The sequence below is a fragment of the Entelurus aequoreus genome, linkage group LG01 (genome assembly GCF_033978785.1).
Source record: "Entelurus aequoreus isolate RoL-2023_Sb linkage group LG01, RoL_Eaeq_v1.1, whole genome shotgun sequence".
NCBI classification, from domain to species: Eukaryota; Metazoa; Chordata; class Actinopteri; order Syngnathiformes; family Syngnathidae; genus Entelurus; species Entelurus aequoreus.
Genome location: NC_084731.1, coordinates 49647919 through 49667337, shown reverse-complemented (window position 1 = coordinate 49667337; position 19419 = coordinate 49647919). Strand labels below are relative to the sequence as shown.

The 19419-nt window shown below is 39.6% G+C and overlaps 1 protein-coding gene across 2 annotated transcripts in view; it reads right to left on the bottom strand.

Annotated features, from left to right (window-relative positions):
* Positions 1–19419, bottom strand: part of rad18 (RAD18 E3 ubiquitin protein ligase) — a 109224-nt gene that overhangs the window by 61518 nt on the left and 28287 nt on the right. For both annotated transcript variants that reach the window (XM_062054109.1, XM_062054119.1), the window contains exon 5: positions 1657–2036. In XM_062054109.1, coding sequence (XP_061910093.1) covers positions 1657–2036 — 380 coding nt within the window. The remainder of the gene's footprint in view (positions 1–1656; positions 2037–19419) is intronic.

Here is a 19419-nt window from a genome sequence, read left to right as displayed (position 1 = left end):
GTATTCAGAGCGCATGTAACAGCCAATCAGCAGTGCGTATTCAGAGCGCATGTAACAGCCAATCAGCAGTGAGTATTCAGAGCGCATGGAGTCAGTGCTCACGGCAGAGGCAGGCAGAGAGGAGAGACGGTGCGGGTTAGCAGAAAGGTGTTCAGCAGGTGAGCATAATGCTGCGGACTCTCCCCAAATTATAATAAACACCTCCCAGTCAACTACTAGTAACATCACTATGAGCCCGTTGACGTTCTAGAAATACAAGCGGCAGCTCAGCTCGCTCGCAGTCCTTTAGCTAAAGGCTAATTAGCTTTTAGCGTAACGTTAGCTAATTTTGCGGTGTGTGAGTGCGTGCGTGCGTTCGTGTATGTGTGTTACGGACAGCAAAGCCCTGTCTGTCTGAGAGAAAGACAAGCACTATTGACCTACAGTTAACAACTAAGTTATTTCACTTTACCTTTTTCTGTGTTGAAGCAGCAAAAAAGGACATTATGTTAAATGAAGAGTTTCTGTCTCTGATAGTTGATATAATACTGTAACTGCATCATAAAGCCTACATGAACTCCATAGTGTTCAGGGATCAATAGTCTCTCCTATTGCTATTGTACTATTTTTTCAGCTATAGTTAAAAGTTAAAGTTAAAGTACCAATGATTGTCACACACACACGAGGTGTGGCGAAATTATTCTCTGCATTTGACCCATCACCCTTGATCACCCCCTGGGAGGTGAGCAGCAGCGGTGGGCGCGCCCGGAATCATTTTTGGTGATTTAACCCCCAATTCCAACCCTTGATGCTACATTAATCATTAGTAATGTAGCAGCCTAGTTTTGAATGGCAGGGTCCCTGCTATCACATTTTGATAAAAATATAACATTTACATAATAAAAATCAACTACAGGCTTCCCAAAGGCTGTAATAAATTAAGCATGATGAGTTGAGCATACAGTATGTCAGCATGTGGCCCCAGTTTTAACTCTTTTTTTCAAACGCTTATTGCAAACGCTTATTTACAGTAAGTCATTAATTTGACTTAGTCATTGTTTTGTCTTAGTAAGTCAATATTTACTAAGTCAAAATAATGACATACTTAGTATCTCAGGTAACTAGGACTGTTTTGTGTTTTGTTTTTACTTTACGGAAAAAAATATTGCGATATATATCGTATATCGCCATTCAGCATACGAAGCGGAAAACACAACCAAAAATGGTAGGCTTCTTCACGCGACGAAGCCGGCCTACTTCACCAGTCTGTAGTCTATTGCCGCCCCAAGTAGCAATGAGATGTGGTGGCGACAGGCCAAATTACACACCCACCCAGCACCTTCCACGTCCGTCCGCCTGTCCCGGGCGACGCCCCCCTTACCCCACCTTAACTAAAAAAAATTCTGGGGGAAACACTAATCTCATGCATTGATGTATCTAAATCGGCAGTATTGATCTGAACTGCCCTTTGTTTATTAACTGTCAATCGTAACAACGGAGTTGGATATAAATGCTCCTGAGAACGAGCGACCTCTGTAGTGGACATTTAGTTTTTGATTTATTTATTTGGTCAGAGTTAGACATTTCTGGGGGAATATAGCTCTGTTATGCAAAACACAAATGTCCACTTTGGGGTACGCTGGTTTTCAGGAGGATACACAGGTTGTTAGCATTTACCTTTGATTACGAGAGTCTCATTATTTGGCAGCGATGATGAAGAACGAGGCCTGTCTTCCGCAGTGCTGATGCTGGGCAACGCCATGTCCGCCTGTTTGAATGATGCGTCCTCCGCATCCATGGTCTCTTCCTTCACAGTCATCGTGTTTGTATCTGTGTAAAAGTTACCATTGTTTGTGCGTTTACTCCTCCTCTGAACAACTGGTGTGGCATCCTTGTCGTTTTTAGCGCAAGACGTTCTGGGCCTCTTCTGGAAAAAATTACTCATGACAGAGCTCTTGCAGCTCTGGCTTTTGTCTCTGGGAGTTTTGCACTTCACCAAGGTTGGGCTCTTTGGCGATATCGGTGGGGATTCAAAGTGGGTTTTTGACAATTGTTGTCTGGAAAAAGAAGAAAGGCAAAGTGCACGTGAAATAAAATGTGTGCATGGAGTGACAACGATCATTACCGGGAACCAGGCCCGCATACACTTTTAAGCACTGTCATGCTTCTCCCACAATTCAACAGCACAAAAAAACACACTCTCTTTGCATATACGAGCACAGTTACAATGACGCCAAATGACTTAAGGATAATCCTTTGCAACAGACCATGACCATGGCGACTCATTGTCTACGGTCTTGAAAACGTGGGGAGGCAAACAAATGGCAGCAGGTCCATTACATAGCAATAAAATGGAACCAATGAGGTGTGCAACACTTTGCTTTCCATATTTATAACATTATATTTGAACTTATTGCCCCACATTAGCACAGACTTGTATGCAAACCTTCCAGCACAAAAAGACACTGTCAACTCCCAACAAAGACACAAAATACACAAAATTTAAAAAAAGTCAGCATGAACATTTATACAATTACTTATTTCATGTCATTCCTAATGTGGAGTAAAGTATGTATATCAACTAAAAGGGATGATATAGTACAGGGGTGTGCAAACTACAGGTGTGCAAACTACAGCCCACGGGCCACATCCGGCCCGTTGGTCTTTTTGATCCGGCCCGCCAAAAATAAAACGGAATTGAGCTAATTGTGTAATAATTAGGGCCACATTAATTGTCCTGTATTACCAAGGAATTCTACAAAGTGGTGCAATAGGACTGCACTATGCTTGATTGATTGCACAGCCCAGATACACATTCTCTACGGCTACTGCTCTGACAGCAGAACCAATCTGCAACAATGCTAAAGAAAAAAAAGTTGACAGCAAATGCCAGGTGTTTAATAAGGAATGGACGACTAAATACTTTTTTACTGAAGTCCAGTCAAAGGCTGTATGTCTAATTTGCCAAAACCGTCTTGGTTTTGAAGGAATACAACCTATAAGTCGTCATTTTTCCACCTAGCACGCTAATTAGTCAAAGCAAGAACGAACCGCTACTGCTCATAAATTGGAAGCTAATTTGCAGGCTCAGCAAAACATCGTTATCCGACTAACTACCATCCAAGAATCAAGCACAAAGGTAAGTTATCTACTGGCATTCAAATTAGCCAAGACGAGTAAGCCATTTTCCGAAGGAGAGTTTTTAAAAGAGTGCATGGTGGAGACAGCATGTGTTTTGTGCCCTGAGAGCAAGAGCACATTTTGAAGAAATAGCTTATCACGCAGGACAGTGACTCGCCATGTGAAGCTAATTGACAAAGACTTAGCTCGCAAGCTCAACAACAAAAAACTGTCATTTACATTATATTCCTTGGCACTGGATGAAAGTAATGACATTCGGCACACCACTCAGCTTTTGATTTTCATCAAAGGGATTAATGACAACTTTGATATAACAGAATAGTTCATGGCCATGGAATCCCTAAAAGGAAAACGCAAGGAGAGGACTTATTTAACAGCGTGGTGGAAGTCCGTCATGAAGCACAAACTGCCTTGGAGTAAGCTAGCTAAAATTACCACAGATGGGTCGCCAAATCTCACAGAAAAAAACATTGGGTTACTAAATAGATTCCAGGAGAGGGGGAAAGAAGACAACCCCCAACACGAGGTACTTTTTTTACACTGCATAATCCACCACAAGGCACTGTGCAAATCTGTATTGCAGCTTGACCATGTTAAGGAGCCAGTTATAAAGCTTGTTAACTTTATTCGTGCAAGGGCACTTCACCATCGTCAGTTTATTACATTTCTTGAAGAGACTGACGCCGACCACCAGGACTTGCTTTACCATTCCAATGTCCGCTGGTTAAGTTTGGGTAAAGTATGTCCACGTGTGTGAGAGCTAAAACAGGAGATTTTCTCATTTTTGGAGCAACCTGAAACAGCTGACACTTTCCCTGAGCTGAGTGACAAAGCCTGATTGGCTTTGTGATTTAGCATTTGCTGTGGACATACTGGCACACATGAATGAGCTGAATGTGAAGCTACAAGGCAAAGACCAGTTTGTACATGAAATGTACACAAATGTCAGAGCTTTAAAACCAAGCTGACTTTATTTTCAAAACAAATGTCAAACAAGTCATTCACTCACATTATTTATTTTCATGAACATTATTTTATTCAGCAAAAAGGCTGTAAAATTGTATTCAGTTTTTTGAGGTGGTCGGTCTTATTTTTTTTTACTTTTTATCAGTCGTATTGTGAGTGTTTGTATTGTGTGTTTAGATTTTACGCTTTTCTGCTGCATTTTAGGAATTTCTTCCACTAATGCTGAACAACATACACATGTTTAAAGTGTTCCTTCAAAAAGGGAACCAGGCCCGCATACAGCAAAATGTGTGACACTTTTTACAGCTAAAATATTGAGTCAAACTCCGTGTCATGTTAAAAATCAGAAATAAAAGAATAAGACATATTTTCACACATTCATCAGTCAGTCACTCCTCTGTTACACAGAAATATCCTGCAGTTATCACACATATATACAAATAAACACACATAACACACACTGGCCTCCAGATATATTTTTACCGACCAATGTGGCCCCTCAGTCAAAATAATTGCCCAGGTCTGATCTAGTACCTCAAAATAAATATTAATAGATTAGTTATCGAGTAACCGATTGATTAGTTTGTTCAACAAATTAAGTAATCTGATAAAACCCACTAATAGCGTCAATGTGTATTTTAAGGAAAATGAAAGGATTTTTCTGTTTGCCATAACCTTCATTCTTTTTTTCTAATAAATGCACATTAACAACATTAAAATTGAAATTGCACTTGTAACATGTGTCCTTTAATACAAATGTAAAGCAAACTCTCCGCTGTTCTCCGTCATACAGACCACCGCTTTCATGTGTGCTTTATTGCTGCAGCTAGGCGGAAAGTATCAGTGTATTTAAAGTTCCGGGAACTCCATACGGTCTGGATTTGATCAATTTTTATTTTGTCACACTCAATTAATCGAAGCAACAGTATTTAACTGACGTTTACCTCTAATCAAATTGAGGGATTAATCGTTGCAACCCTTCTCATGGTACTTTGCTATGTAAATGAAAACATATTTTAGAGAAGTCAGTGTACAGCTTATGGCGAATGTTGTTGAAAAATGAGGAATAATGCAGCGTTGCAACTTTTTCTTTCATAATTTTGAGTATTTCTGCTGCAGCAATCCATCTCTAAATATGCAGTCATTTGAAGCTAACCAGATTTCAAGCAGATGCCATCAAGAGTTCCTATGTTCAGTGGCAGGAAGGAGACTAGGAGCGTTAAAACAGTTTACAACAAGTACTTCCCGGTACTACCAATACTTTGACAAAGTGAAACTTCAAACAAATGTTTGACAAATGAAACGTAAGGGAAAAAAAAAATAGGATCACATGTAATATGTTTGAATGTACATTCTAAACCTAGACCAGGGGTGCACACACTTTTTCTGCAGGCGAGTATTAATGAAAGAGACGTTTTTGTTAACAAGTTAAAGGTGTGTAATGATAATAAAAACATGTTTAACACATATAGATTAATTTCTTTCATGAAGACAAGAAAAAAAGTAGGTGTATTACCTGATTCTGATGACTTGCATTGATTGGAATCAGACAGTAGCGCTGATAACGTCCACATTTTCAAATGGAGGAGAAAAAAAGTCCTCCTTTCTGTCCAATACCATATGAAAGTGGTTGGTTTTTGGCATCTTATTTGTCCAGCTTCCATGCTCGTTTTTATACACTTTACAAGAAATGCATTGGCGGCAAACTCTGTAGCTTGCTAGCTATTGTGCACGCCAGCTTTCTTGAGACTCTTATTTTATTAGCGCAGACTCTTATTTTATTAGCGCAGGCAGGATGAAGCAGCGTTTTTATTGTGAAGACAGGAACTGTGCAGTCGGTCTTTAGAGTTTTGACGGCAGGTACAGCGCGAGAGTCTGTTGAAATAAAAAGTGTTTCTCGCCCTACTGTCAGTAATTTTTTCTTAATAATGAGCTCGCAGCAGCCAGCGTCATCTCACAAGACCCTCTGGTTCTGTTCTCATGGGTCCAAAAAGTAGCAAAGCTACTGCGAAGCTACTGGGAAATGTAGTTAAGCTATGTAGCAATGTTAATAATTTTTAATGAAAAACCGTAGTTGTTACCACTACAGCTGTAAACCGGAATGGATTATCAACAAACGTACATATTGGGGGAAAACCGTAGATGTTGACAGGTATTGCAAAGAGACTAATCAAGATTTTAACACACATTGTAGGTCGGAAAGAACACAGAAAAACAGAAAATATTTTTTTATATTTTTACAGAGATAAAAATGACGGATTTCCGACTATAGACGGAAAAATCACATGCCTGTAAATGTTACATTCTTGTGTAATTTGCATGATTAAAATCTACAGAAGAATATTAATGTATTTTATTTACAAAAGCTTTTTTCTTTTTCTTCTATACTAAGTACTGTATGTCCCTCTCGAGACCTTACTGAAGGCTTTGTAAGGTCATGTTACCACTAAACTAAACAAAATTGATGCTAATCCACCCTTTTTTTCCTCTCTTTTTCCCAAATAAAAATCGATAAGAGAACCAATAAGGAACTGAATCGTTAAGCAGAATCGAAAGTGGAAACGGAAACGGAAAAATCTTATCAATTCCCACACTTCGTTATCATTATTAACACGGTATTGTTGAACGTGCTCAAAAAGTTCACATACATACTTATAACCAAGTTTTGGGTGTGTCACATCCGGTTTATGTGACATCACGCAAATCAACTTCCTGTTGTTGTATTGCTTCAAGTATCAATTGATCTATCTGTACTAAGAAAGCACAGCTTGTAGGTTCAAAGTGCACATTTACATTTCTTAGTTACTCAGACAGTAATGTGTTTGTATGAGTTTAGATTGGGTAATGTCATTTTTCAAAGGAAAAAGAGGTTAAAGTCTATTGTATTCCTGAGATGAACAACTTCAAAATTCATGGCTAAATCCTCCTATTATCCAGAGAGGCGTGATTTATAATCTAGAATAACTTTGACGACCCAGACGCGATGCAGAACATAGCAGAACGGCAGTAAACAAGACATCACCGGCTCAATGTTGCAGTGCTGCGTTAGCTTCTTCTTCTTTACAGTTACATGTTGCATTATTGTCATCTTCAGTTTAATTTTATAATTACATTAAAGTCTCTCTTTGAGTCCAATGCAGCATAAACTTAGTTAGCGCTCGGTTGTCAATGCTAAAAATAATGTGTCTGTGTTAGCGCTTATAATGACAACATTACTAATATTTGGTTAATATTCAGGTCACGAAATGTAAATAGAGTATTGTTTGCGGGTTTTGGATGGATATTTAGAGAGTTTTGTGGGCAGAATAGAGAGCTCCCATAGACTCCATTGTTAGCGGACTTTGTATGTATTTTTTTATTTAGGACTTAGAATGCATTAAAAAACTAAAACATGTGTACATGTCTTGTATAGGGATTATGAATGATAGACAGCAAATCGCTTTCTAAATGTCTTTCCAATTTTTGCCTATATACTGTATGACTGATCTCATAACATGGTCAGAGTGCAGAAGCATTACTACAGTGACGTCAATCTCCGGAAATAGCTGAAGCGGAATATTCAAAATGGCTGACTGAATTTGAGGCATTTTGTGGTGTTTAAACGGTATTTTCACAAACTTTGCGGATTATAAATACAATTCGATGTGGTTTAATGCACATGTTTTTAAACTCAAGAACCGGGGGCCAAATCTGGCCCGCCACATTATTTTATGTGGCCCGTGAAAGCCTGGAAATAATATGCATTAATAAAATGCTTAATCTTTTCCTACTAAATATATTTGTTTTCCCTTTTGAGATTAAAAATCATGTACTGTATGCAATTGCATATATTTAAAAATTCAATAGTGTCAAAATCAAAATACTATATTATCATGTATTCGAAAAATATTTTTTGTTAAAATAAAGATAAATACTTTACTTAAATATCTGCTTGACTTATGATTTCAAAACAAATTATCAATCAAATTGTAGACTGTAAATTTGACAATAGATTTTAAAGTTAAATTGCGGCAACTGAGTTTTTTACCGTAAAACTTTGGTACTGTTTTTTTTCCATATACAGTAAGACAATAAAACATAAAAAAAAAAAAAAAAAAAACATTTTACGGTAAAAAAAACAAAAAAACTGGCAGCTCTGCTGCTTTAATTTTACCGCTGAAAACAGTGGTATTGTTTCTCCATTTCATTCCATTTAATATTTGTTTTTATATGATGTAAAAACCCACTGGTTTTACTGTAAAATTCTGGTGACTGAGCTGCCAGTTTTTAATATTTTAATTTTAATGTTTTATTTTTTTGCAGCTTATGTAAAAAAATATATAGTTAATGTATAATATATATATACATGAATATTCATATATTACACATTGTTAAAAACGGCCCTCTGAGGGCAACCATAACTGCGATGTGGCTCTCAATGAAAACGAGTTTGACACCCCTGGTTTAATGGATACTATGAAACGCATTCTTGTTTTTCCACTCTACTGGTACTTTAAACCCATTTCCTGAAATGTTCATCAAAATTAAGGCTGCAGCTAACGATTATTTTTCTATCGATTAATCTATAGATTTTTTTTTCGATTAATCGGTTAATCTATAAATTATTTTTTTCGATTAATCTATAGATTATTTTTACCTTTTACAGATTATTTTTTTATTTAAAATGAAGATGAAAAAATAAATGTAGGCTAGTTTTTTAAAAAGGCAAGGCTTTTATTTACCAAAAAAAAGAAGTATGGCCACTCAGTCAACATTGACAACAACATGACAAAATATTCTGTAACAATGTAAACATTTAAAACTTTTAACATTTAACAAAATTAAAAGTAGCTTATTTTCTTTTTAATGTGCAAATATAAAAGTAAACATCCAGTGCAAATCTTAATATTCTGCAATAGTATAAGCATTTCAAAAGTAAAAGTATTGCTTATTTTACTTTAAAATGTGCAAAAATAAAGATAAACATCCAATACAAAAAAGTGCCAATCTAAATATTCTGGAGCACTGTAAACATTAAGTATTGCTTTTAAAATGTGCAAAATAAACATCCAGTCTAACACAGTACACAATAACCAATTCTACTCATTCCAGTGAGTGACTAACAGTTGTAATGAAGAAAGGTTAGCATGTCTACATGCTCTGGTTCTTTTCTTGTTTACAATATTCCCAGCAGCTGAAAATAGGCGCTCAGAAGGGGTCGATGTGGCTGGAACTGAGAGGTAATTAGCCTTCACCTCAAGCCAGGACTGCTAGTGAGCTGAGCTGCAGTTTAAGTTTATATAAGGGTAACGGGCTCATAGTGATGTTACTAGTAGTTGACTGGGAGGTGTTTATTATCATTTGGGGAGAGTCCGCAGCCTGATGCTCACCTGCTAAACACCTATCTGCTCGACGCTGAAGCGCTGACTACATGCGCTCTGAATACGCACTGCTGATTGGCTGGTAACGTTTTGAATACGCACTGCTGATTGGCTGATAGCGCTTTCTGTGTACCAATCAGATGGTTGTGTGGGTGGGACAATGCTGCGTGCTGAGACAGAAGCAGAAGGAGCAAAGCAGCTTGTTAAGACTTTAGCTTTAGCTTAGAAACTCGTTCGGTACACCCCCGTGCCGAACCGAAAGCCCCGTACCGAAACGGTTCAATACAAAACACGTACCGTTACACCCCTAGCAGATACAAATGACACATTCATGTTTTTGTGAAATGATGACAATGTATGCTCACGCGGACGATTGACTAGTTGATGGTTTTCTTTTCAAATGTTGGTTCATAGCCGTTGTGCTGCTATGATAGGCCATTTCCGCTCGACACAGTGTGCATACAACAACATTATTAGGCCGTGTATTGAAACACTCCCACACTTTTGACCACTTTTGGCGTGCTTTTTTCCCCCTCGCTCGCAGTCTGCTTTGCGCTCCGCCATGACGGTAGTGTGACGTAAATATGCGACGCGTCGACGCCGTTTTTGTGCGTCGACGCGTCGCATATTTACGTCACACCACCGTCATGGCGGAGCGCAAAGCAGACTGCGAGCGAGGGGGAAAAAAGCACGCCAAAAGTGGTCAAAAGTGTGGGAGTGTATTTACGTAACCGATGACGTCGACTACGTCGACGCGTCGTTTCAGCCTTAATCAAAATTGACCCATAACTGTTAGAGCAATGTTGCTAACGAACAGACAGACAAATAAACATCATGCCCTGGCAGAGGTAAAAAAAAAAAGAAATGTAAAACGGAATAAAAAACTGTGTTTGAGTACATGCACCCATGTGTTCAGCACCATGATAAATACCCTAAATTGAAAAATACGAACACATTTCCTTGAGAGCAGCAGCTTGCTGACATTTGGCCCTAATAGAACAATCCAAGCTCTAAAGCTACAGAAGACACATACAACAACAATATAGAATGCTGTGTGATCTCCGCTGATGAAAACAAAATCCCCATTGTATTGGCTGAAAATCCTTCATTCAGAGAAGACCTACTGAGAGGCAGTTATAGAGTGGTAGAGTTTCTATAATGCTGGGGAATTGAAATACATTGAAAACCGCTTCCCTTGCATACAGACTGCAATCATATCAATAGAAATGGGATCCCTTGACACCACTCCAGTAATAATAGTAATAGTCCCAGTCTGTAAAGGCACTCAGGTGACTTTTACAAAGGATCAGTTGCATTTCCTAGTCTGTTTTATTAATTTGTTTAACTATAGAACAGAGGTTGTCAACGGCTGGACACTGATATGGATATGAGCCAGTGTAAGGCTGCAGCTAACGATTATTTTTCTATCGATTAATCTATATACTATTTTTTTCGATTAATCTATACATTTTTTTTCGATTAATCTATAGATTATTTTTCCTTTTACCGATTATTTTTTTATGTTAAATGAAGATGAAAAAATAAATGTAGGCCAATTTTTTCAAAAGGCATGGCTTTTATTTACAAAAAAAAAAAGTATGGCCACTCAGTCAACATTGACAACAACATGACTAAATATTCTGTAACAATGTAAACATTTAAAACGTTTAACATTTAACAAAATTAAAAGTATCTTATTTGCTTTTTAATGTGCAAATATAAAAGTAAACATCCAGTGCAAATCTTAATATTCTGCAATAGTATAAGCATTTCAAATGTAAAAGTATTGCTTATTTTGCTTTAAAATGTGCAAAAATAAAGATAAACACCTCAATAAGTTTTTCAACTTGTTTAAGTCGGGGTCCACGTTAATCAAGAGCTGGACGAAGTGGCTGGGGAGAGGGAAGTCTGGGCTTCCCTGCTTGGGCTGCTGCCCCCGCGACCCGACCTCAGATAAGCGGAAGAAGATGGATGGATGGAAGTTGTTGCTCAGATTAAATAAAATGACAAAACTTTTCTTCTACATATAAAAAGTGCAACATTAAACAGTTTCAAGTCAACTCAGCCTCAGATTAATTTTTCTTTTCCCCCCCAGCCTGGCTAACTTGGCAGTAAGAGGTGGAAGCTGTTTGCTCGTCTATCTTTGTTGAAGCGATGTTTACTTGGGGGTGGTGACGCTTCAAGTGGGTTAGCATGTTTGACATGTTGGCAGAAGCATGCCTTACCACTGCTGAACAATGTCGGCAAACCTCCGTCCTCCGCACCGCGCAGCCATGGTGTTCCTAAACGGGAGATCTTAACGAGGCAGAAGGGTCTTCCAGCTCTAGCTTTTATTTGTTGTAGTAGCCCGGTCGCTGCTAGCATGCCGTGTGTTGTGCCTCGGTGTGCATTGTTTACACAACGTGCGCTACGCTACTTAATATGTCCGTGTGGAAACTCGTTCGGTACACCTCCTGACCGAACCGAAGCCCCCGTACCGGAACGGTTCGATACTTTTCACGTACCGTTACACCCCTACTGAACAGGCACGCCAAACGCGCCTCTCAGAGCGAAACGGTGCTTTAGTTTATGAATTTACAACGCAGATACAGATGAAACATTCATGTTTTTGTGTAATGATGACAACGTATACTCACGCGGACGATTGACTAGTTGATGGTGATGGCAAGAACGCTGTCGGGTGTTTTCTTTTCAAATGTTTGTTTATAGCCATTGTGCTGCTATGATAGGCCATTTCCGCTCGACACAGTGTGCATACAACAACATTAGGCCGCTTATTGAAATACTCCCACACTTTTGACGACTTTTGGCGTGCTTTTTCCCCTCGCTCGCACCGCTCGCATCGTCTGCTTTGCGCTCTGCCATGACGGCAGTGTGACATAACTATGCGACGCGTCGACGCACAAAAACGGCGTCGACGTATTTACGTAATCGATGACGTCGACTACGTCGACGCGTTGTTTCAGCCTTAAGCCAATGTGACTTTCTAAACGGACCCCACACAATTTACTTGTACAAACACTAACACATTTTAACAAAAGCTACTTTTGGGAAACAAATAGTATTGTTTCAAGAGACTACAGTGTGTCACCAATTGCAGCAAGTGTGTGTGCTCTAACGACAAAAAGGTAAAGGGCTGGAAGAAATGCCACAGGATCTAAGTGTGTCCGTCCTGCCAACAGACCTTCAGGAAAGCAGTGATCAGAGAGACAGAAGTCCAAGAAAGAAAGACAATTTCCTCATTTAAAACATGCCTAAGGCAACTTTAATTAAAACAATCAATTAAGGGGCAGCAGGGTGCACAGTAATAAATATGTGCTGACTGAAAATAAATCCATAACAAATAATACAACTGTTATTAGTGCAATTTTAATAATGGGCTATAAGGCAATCCAATTTAGAAGATTCAATTATAAAGTAAATATATACAATGCATGACAAAAATTATCAATGTCATAACGACCCTGCATCGCCTACTAAAACCTGATGTTAATGTATATCAGTGCCTGAGGACCAGAGAGCGCAGGAATCCAATAATTTCTTATTTTTTATTAGTGCTTTAATGACATGAGGGAGTCATGATTGCCTGTCGATGTCGGTGGGGGGGCTACTAGCTGCACTCGGGTGGAAGGCAAGGTTGGACAAGTTGGCACCTCAAACCATCACACAGAAAATATATTTTCAGCCAGCGAAGCCAAACATCAGCTTGTGAGGTCTTTACATTAGTAAAAGTTATTTTGTAAGTTTACTTTTCTAAAAAAAGACAGACTGATATATTACATGACCATTGTAGAAGACACTGCTTCCCATAATGTAAAAGTTGAAAAGACTCTAAACTACATTATTGTTTTACACTTGTTACACTGGATGTTTACATTGTTTACATCAACTGTAATGTTTCTTTTAAATATTTGTTTGAAACAGTAGATGTTCCTGCACGATCAATTGCAATTACAAATAATTATTTGTAGTAAAACATAGTATCAGAAAAACATTTTACCATTCTGTTTGTGTTCAATTACAGCAAGTGTGTTTATCCTGGGGCGGCACAGCGTGGTGGGTAGAGCAGCCGTGCCAGAAAACTGAGGGTTGCAGGTTGGCTCCCCACCTCTTGCCATCCAAATCACTGCCATTGCCCCCGGTGCCGCTCACACTGGTGAATAATTGAATGATGGGTGGTGGTCGGAGGGGCCGTAGGCGCAAACTGGCAGCCACGCTTCCGTCAGTCTACCCCAGGGCAGCTGTGGCTACAAATGTAGCTTACCACCACCAGGTGTGAATGAATGATGGGTTCTCACTTCTCTGTGAAGCGCTTTGAGTGTCTAGAAAAGCGGCATATAAATCTAATCCATTATTATTATTATTATTATCCTATACATTCCTGCTACTTCATTTTCCAAACTATGGCCTTTTTACCAAGCTTTATTTTTATTTTTTTTACATATGCCTCAATACTATCATACCGTGGCCTTAATACCGTGATAGTATTGTACCATGAGATTTTGATACCGTTACGTCCCTATTTAGAATTACAATTGTTGTGTGTTTAAGCTAGTAGGTTCTGACAATGACTTCTGTTTTGTTTGATCAGCTGTTTCACTGGCGTGTTACAGGCACTGTTCGGAAACAATTAAGTTACGTAAATAAACATTTATAGAATCTTACTGTGTAAATAACTCGTCGCAACGTATATATCTATGTATAGTATTTCCCCAGCAATGGTCATGTGGTGACATAAATGATGGTATTTTGAGAGGTAATCATTGAAATCGGACATCACTGAAGGCATAAGTGGGAAACGCACGGCCCGCCACTGATATCGGCGGCGGCGGCGATCACTCGAAACGAGTATGATTGTCCTCCTGTTGGTGGGACTGCCTTCAGGAGAACACCTGTGCGTGGAATCTTTTAAAGTGGGGAGACTGGTGCACAGACAGCCACCACACTGTCCTTGGCAAAGAGAAGGCCAGGGTCCAATGGCATGAAGACCAAGACAATTGGGGGCCCATCTTTGCTGCAGCCTTCTGCCACCTTTGTGACCATTGTGGAGCTTCTATGCAACTTTCATCCGCCCACTCCACCGTTGAGGTTTTATATGACGAGGGAGACGCGCAGACTCCAACATCACTTCTTCGCTGTGGGGAGCTGTATCCGATGGCAAGAGAAACCCAGGACGACCGGCACCTCCTCACAGCTACAGGAGGCTGCCGGAGCTCCGGTCTGTCAGAGGACCACCTATGGTGCGCCTACCAGCACTTGTTTTTCTCTCAGGCTGTGCTCCCCTAGCCTTTTGTCTTCCCAGACTAACCCACAAGGCAGCGGGGCAGTGGTTGGGTGATGCCAGGGCGTGTTCACAATGTGGTTCTGCGCATCACACCTCTGGGGACCACTGCAGCTACGAGATCCCCTGCCACGTTTGCCTTGGGCTGCGGGGCCCTAGTTACCGTGTGTGGCCACGTGGAGGCCTGAAAGGAGTCTTGGTGAAGGAGAGGCTGTGTACTGGCAGAAGAAGACTGATGCACAAGGCTGATTCTCCGTTCACCACAAGGGCTAGCCAGTGGCAGTGTCTGTAAGCGAGAGGTTAGCAAGTGTGTCTGTGTGGGCCCAGCCTACAGGGTGTTGTGATGCGTAGTAGTTAGAGGGAAGGTTGCATGTCTAATTCCCGCCACTGATACACACACACACACACACACACACACGCACACACACACACACACACACACACACACACACACAAACACAAACACAAACACAAACACAAACACACACACAAACACAAACACGGTGTGTCCTCTGGGCACTTCAGTTTCCTTCCACAATCTAAAAATTTGCATTTTAGGTTCATTGGAGACTGTAAATTGTCCATGGATATAAATGTAAATATACCAATCGTATATATGGAAACACTGGTACCTCTGCCTTTTAAAGAATGTGTCGATTTTTAAAGTATTTCAAGTATATATATATTTATTTATTTTTTATTGCGGTTTTAATTTATTAGATGCATTTTTACTGAATATGCACAGGCACTGTTTTTAATAGTATGGGGTAATGCCTTTTTATACTGTATTTTGTTTGTTTTATGTACTGTATGTGATTGTATGTCTACTTGGACGTTGGAGTATATGTGCTTGCGATTGGCCATGCTAATTTGGGTTAGCTTGTCTATAAGATAGTTCATTGTACATCAGCATTAAGCTAGCGGCATTAGAGCTCAATCTTCATCCTGCATAATTGTATTGCTTTTTTCATCGATCCATCCCATCCATTTTCTACCGCTTGTCCCTTTTGGGGTCGCGGGGGATCGCTGGAGCCTATCTCAGCTGCATTCGGGCGGAAGGCGGGGTACACCCTGGACAAGTCGCCACCTCATCGCAGGGCCAACACAGATAGACAGACAACATTCACACTCACATTCACACACTAGGGCCAATTTAGTGTTGCCAATCAACCTATCCCCAGGTGCATGTCTTTGGAGGTGGGAGGAAACCGGAGTACCCAGTTTATTCCAAATCATATTATTAATCTAGTGTGATTCCAACATGTATGTGCACTTCATGTGTAATATATAATGTACTTTCTTTAGTGTGGGTAGTTTTACAGTGATTTCATTGTGAAGAATACCGACAAAAACACCTAAAGTAATTGTTTGCAAAGCTAATTCAAAGGACTGTTAACATATTTGACAAACTAAATCGCAACATTCAGGGGGGGCAGAATAACGTGTCGCCTGAGTTACCTTTTACAATAAGCGCCAATTGAAACTGTATTGAACAAAGAGAGCACTGTCTACCAAGTCAAATTGCTTGTGTTAAAGCTGATTGTGATTGTGATTGTGATATGAGAAAAAAATGATAATATTAATATTACTAATGGTATTATTAATAACTAATAACACTATTTGTTTTTAAAATATACATAAAACATTTGTTTAGCCTTTTTAAAGAAAATATATGTATCACTGCAAATCAAAATTATCATGTCATTTTTATGATGTTATATACCCTAGCCACGTCCCCATCGCAACATATATAGTGACAATCTAGGGCAGGGGTCGGCAACCTTTACCACTCAAAGAGCCATTTTGACACGTTTCACAAATTAAAGAAAACAACGGGAGCCACAAAACTCTTTTGAAAATTTAAAATGAAATAACACTGCATACAAAGCTTTTTTTGCTTTGTGCTATGTTTTAACCAGGGACCTCAGACACACGCCCCAGTCTGCACCTTATTATGAAAATGTAATGTTAGTGCGGCCCGCGAGTTTTAAATGAATTGCGCTTGATAGCGTCATACTTGCCAACCCTCCAAATTTTTCCGGGAGACTCTCGAATTTCAGGGCGTGATGGCACTGTTTTTAGCGCCCCTACTGCCTGCTCAAACAGCGTACCTGCTCGGCCACATGTTCAAAACAGCTTCTGCTTGTTCACGCAAGTGACAGCAAGGCATACTTCTTCAACAGCCACACAGCTTACACTGACGGTCGCCGTATAAAACAACTTTAACACTGTTACGTTACAAATATGCGCCACACTGTGAACCCACACCAAAAAAGAATGACACACACATTTCTGGAAAACATCCGCACTGTAACACAACATAAACACAACAAAACAAATACCCAGAATCCCATGCAGCCCTAACTCTTCCGGTCTACATTATACACCCCCGCTACCACCAAACCCCGCCCACCTCAACCGACGCACGGGGAGGGGGCGGGGGGGTTTGGTGGTAGCAGGGGTGTATAATGGGGCTGCATGGGATTCTGGGTATTTGTTGTGTTGTGTTGTGTTTATGTTGTGTTACAGTGCGGAGGTTCTCCAGAAATGTGTTTGTCATTCTTTTTTGGTGTGGGTTCACAGTGTGGCGCATATTTGTAACGTAACAGTGTTAAAGTTGTTTTATAAGGTCACCGTCAGTGTAAGCTGTCTGGCTGTTGACCAAGTATGCCTTGCTGTCTCCTGCGTGTGCAAGTATAAGCTACATACAACAAGTGGCCAGGCTGTTTGTACAGGCTATAGAGGACAATAAATGCAGTGCCATTAGGGCACGCCCTTAATTTAGTTGTTAGGGTGAAATTCGGAGAATTATTGCCCCGGGAGATTTCTAGGAGAGGCACTGAGATCTGTAAGTCTCCTGGGAAAATCGGGAGGGTCGGAAAGTATGCAGCTGAGCCGCATCAGACTGGTCAAAGAGCCGCATGCGGCTCCAGAGCCGCGGGTTGCCGACCCCTGATCTAGGGGAAACCCTGAAATCAGTTTTCATCACAGCGAGAGCAGACATTGTACAGTAAGCGATTGTTTTATTTTGTTTGATTTTTGTTTAGTTTATTTTTCTTTTTAGCACTTTGCAACACTGCTCTGATGCTAAGTGGTTCATTAAAGCTGGATCTGTTTAGCAGAGCTTCTAAAACTTGTAGCTCACCCTCCTTATATTCAGGATCAAAAAAAAGGTTCTGCTCCCACACAGTCTGCATGATTTGCATTGTTGTTGGTGGGGTAGGGATCTGCGTTTCTACCTCTACGTCACACCATCATGTGACTAGTTAGCTCATTATCTCTTAAAATGGCTCAGGAATCTCATAGAAATGTATTACTACAGATATATTTGATGTTTAACTTCAATATAGAGGTAACTTCTTTTCCACTCTACTGGTACTTCAATAAACATATTTATTATTAATTACAATTGGTTAGAATTTATATATTATAGCACTGCGTAATTGTATGTCAATTTGTGTTCATCAGCTTTGACTCCCTTCTTTAGCTGTATATTTGGCTAGTACTTTTTTTTGTCATCAGCCTGACCTAAGTCTTGATAATAATCTGTTATTAACACATGCTTTTATATCATTTGACAAGGTTGTAAACTGTAAGTAGGTTAGATATAATTATTGAATACCCTTAAAATCAAGACTAAGACTTAATTTCAATGTTAATATTAGAATGAGCCCAGGCCCTTCTTTAGTACAAAAGTTTGGCCCCGAGGTCAAAAGGATTAAAACCCCTGCTCTATGATAGTCTCGTTCGTGTTTTGATGAACTCGGTAGGCCAGTCTGCAGTCATTACCGGGCAGGATTTGGCCTCCGGGCTGCCAGTTAAATGGCGCTGGTCTACTAGCATCCCGACGGAAGTTGCGAATCTTCCGGATGGTAATGTCTTTTGTGTGTGCATAAAATATTGACCTTCTGCTCGGATTTTGAAAGGTTGATAAGGAGGTGGTCACTTTGGGTTGTCTTCAAATAGTTGAAGATTTGATTTGGAGGGGTCTGATTTGACCACTAACCGGTCTGATAGAAATACCTGCTGAGGCTCCCATGTACAGCAGGGTGTGTTGAGAGGATCAATTAATTGTATTCATCATCATGTCTTCTATAAATGTTAGGGGTGTAACGGTACACAAAAATGTCGGTTCGGTACGTACCTCGGTTTAGAGGTCACGGTTCGGTTCATTTTCGGTACAGTAAGAAAACAACAAAATATAAATTTGTTGGTTATTTATTTACCAAATTTGTAAACAATGACATAACATACTAGGTGTGGGAAAAAATAGATTCGAATCGCGATTCTCACGTTGTGCGATTCAGAATCGATTCTCATTTTTAAAAAATCGTTTTTTGTTTTTTTTTTGTTTTTTTTGTAAAATTTACTTTATTTTTTATTTTTTTATTAATCAATCCAACAAAACAATACACAGCAATACCATAACAATGCAAACCAATTCCAAAACCAAACCCGACCCAGCAACACTCAGAACAGCAATAAACAGAGCAATTGAGGACACACAAACACGACACAGAACAAACCAAAAGTAGTGAAACAAAAATTAATATTATCAACAACAGTATCAATATTAGTTACAATTTCAACATAGCAGTGATTAAAAATCCCTCATTGACATTATCATTAGACATTTATAATTAAAAAAAACAATTAACAATAGTGTCACAGTGGCTTACACTTGCATCGCAT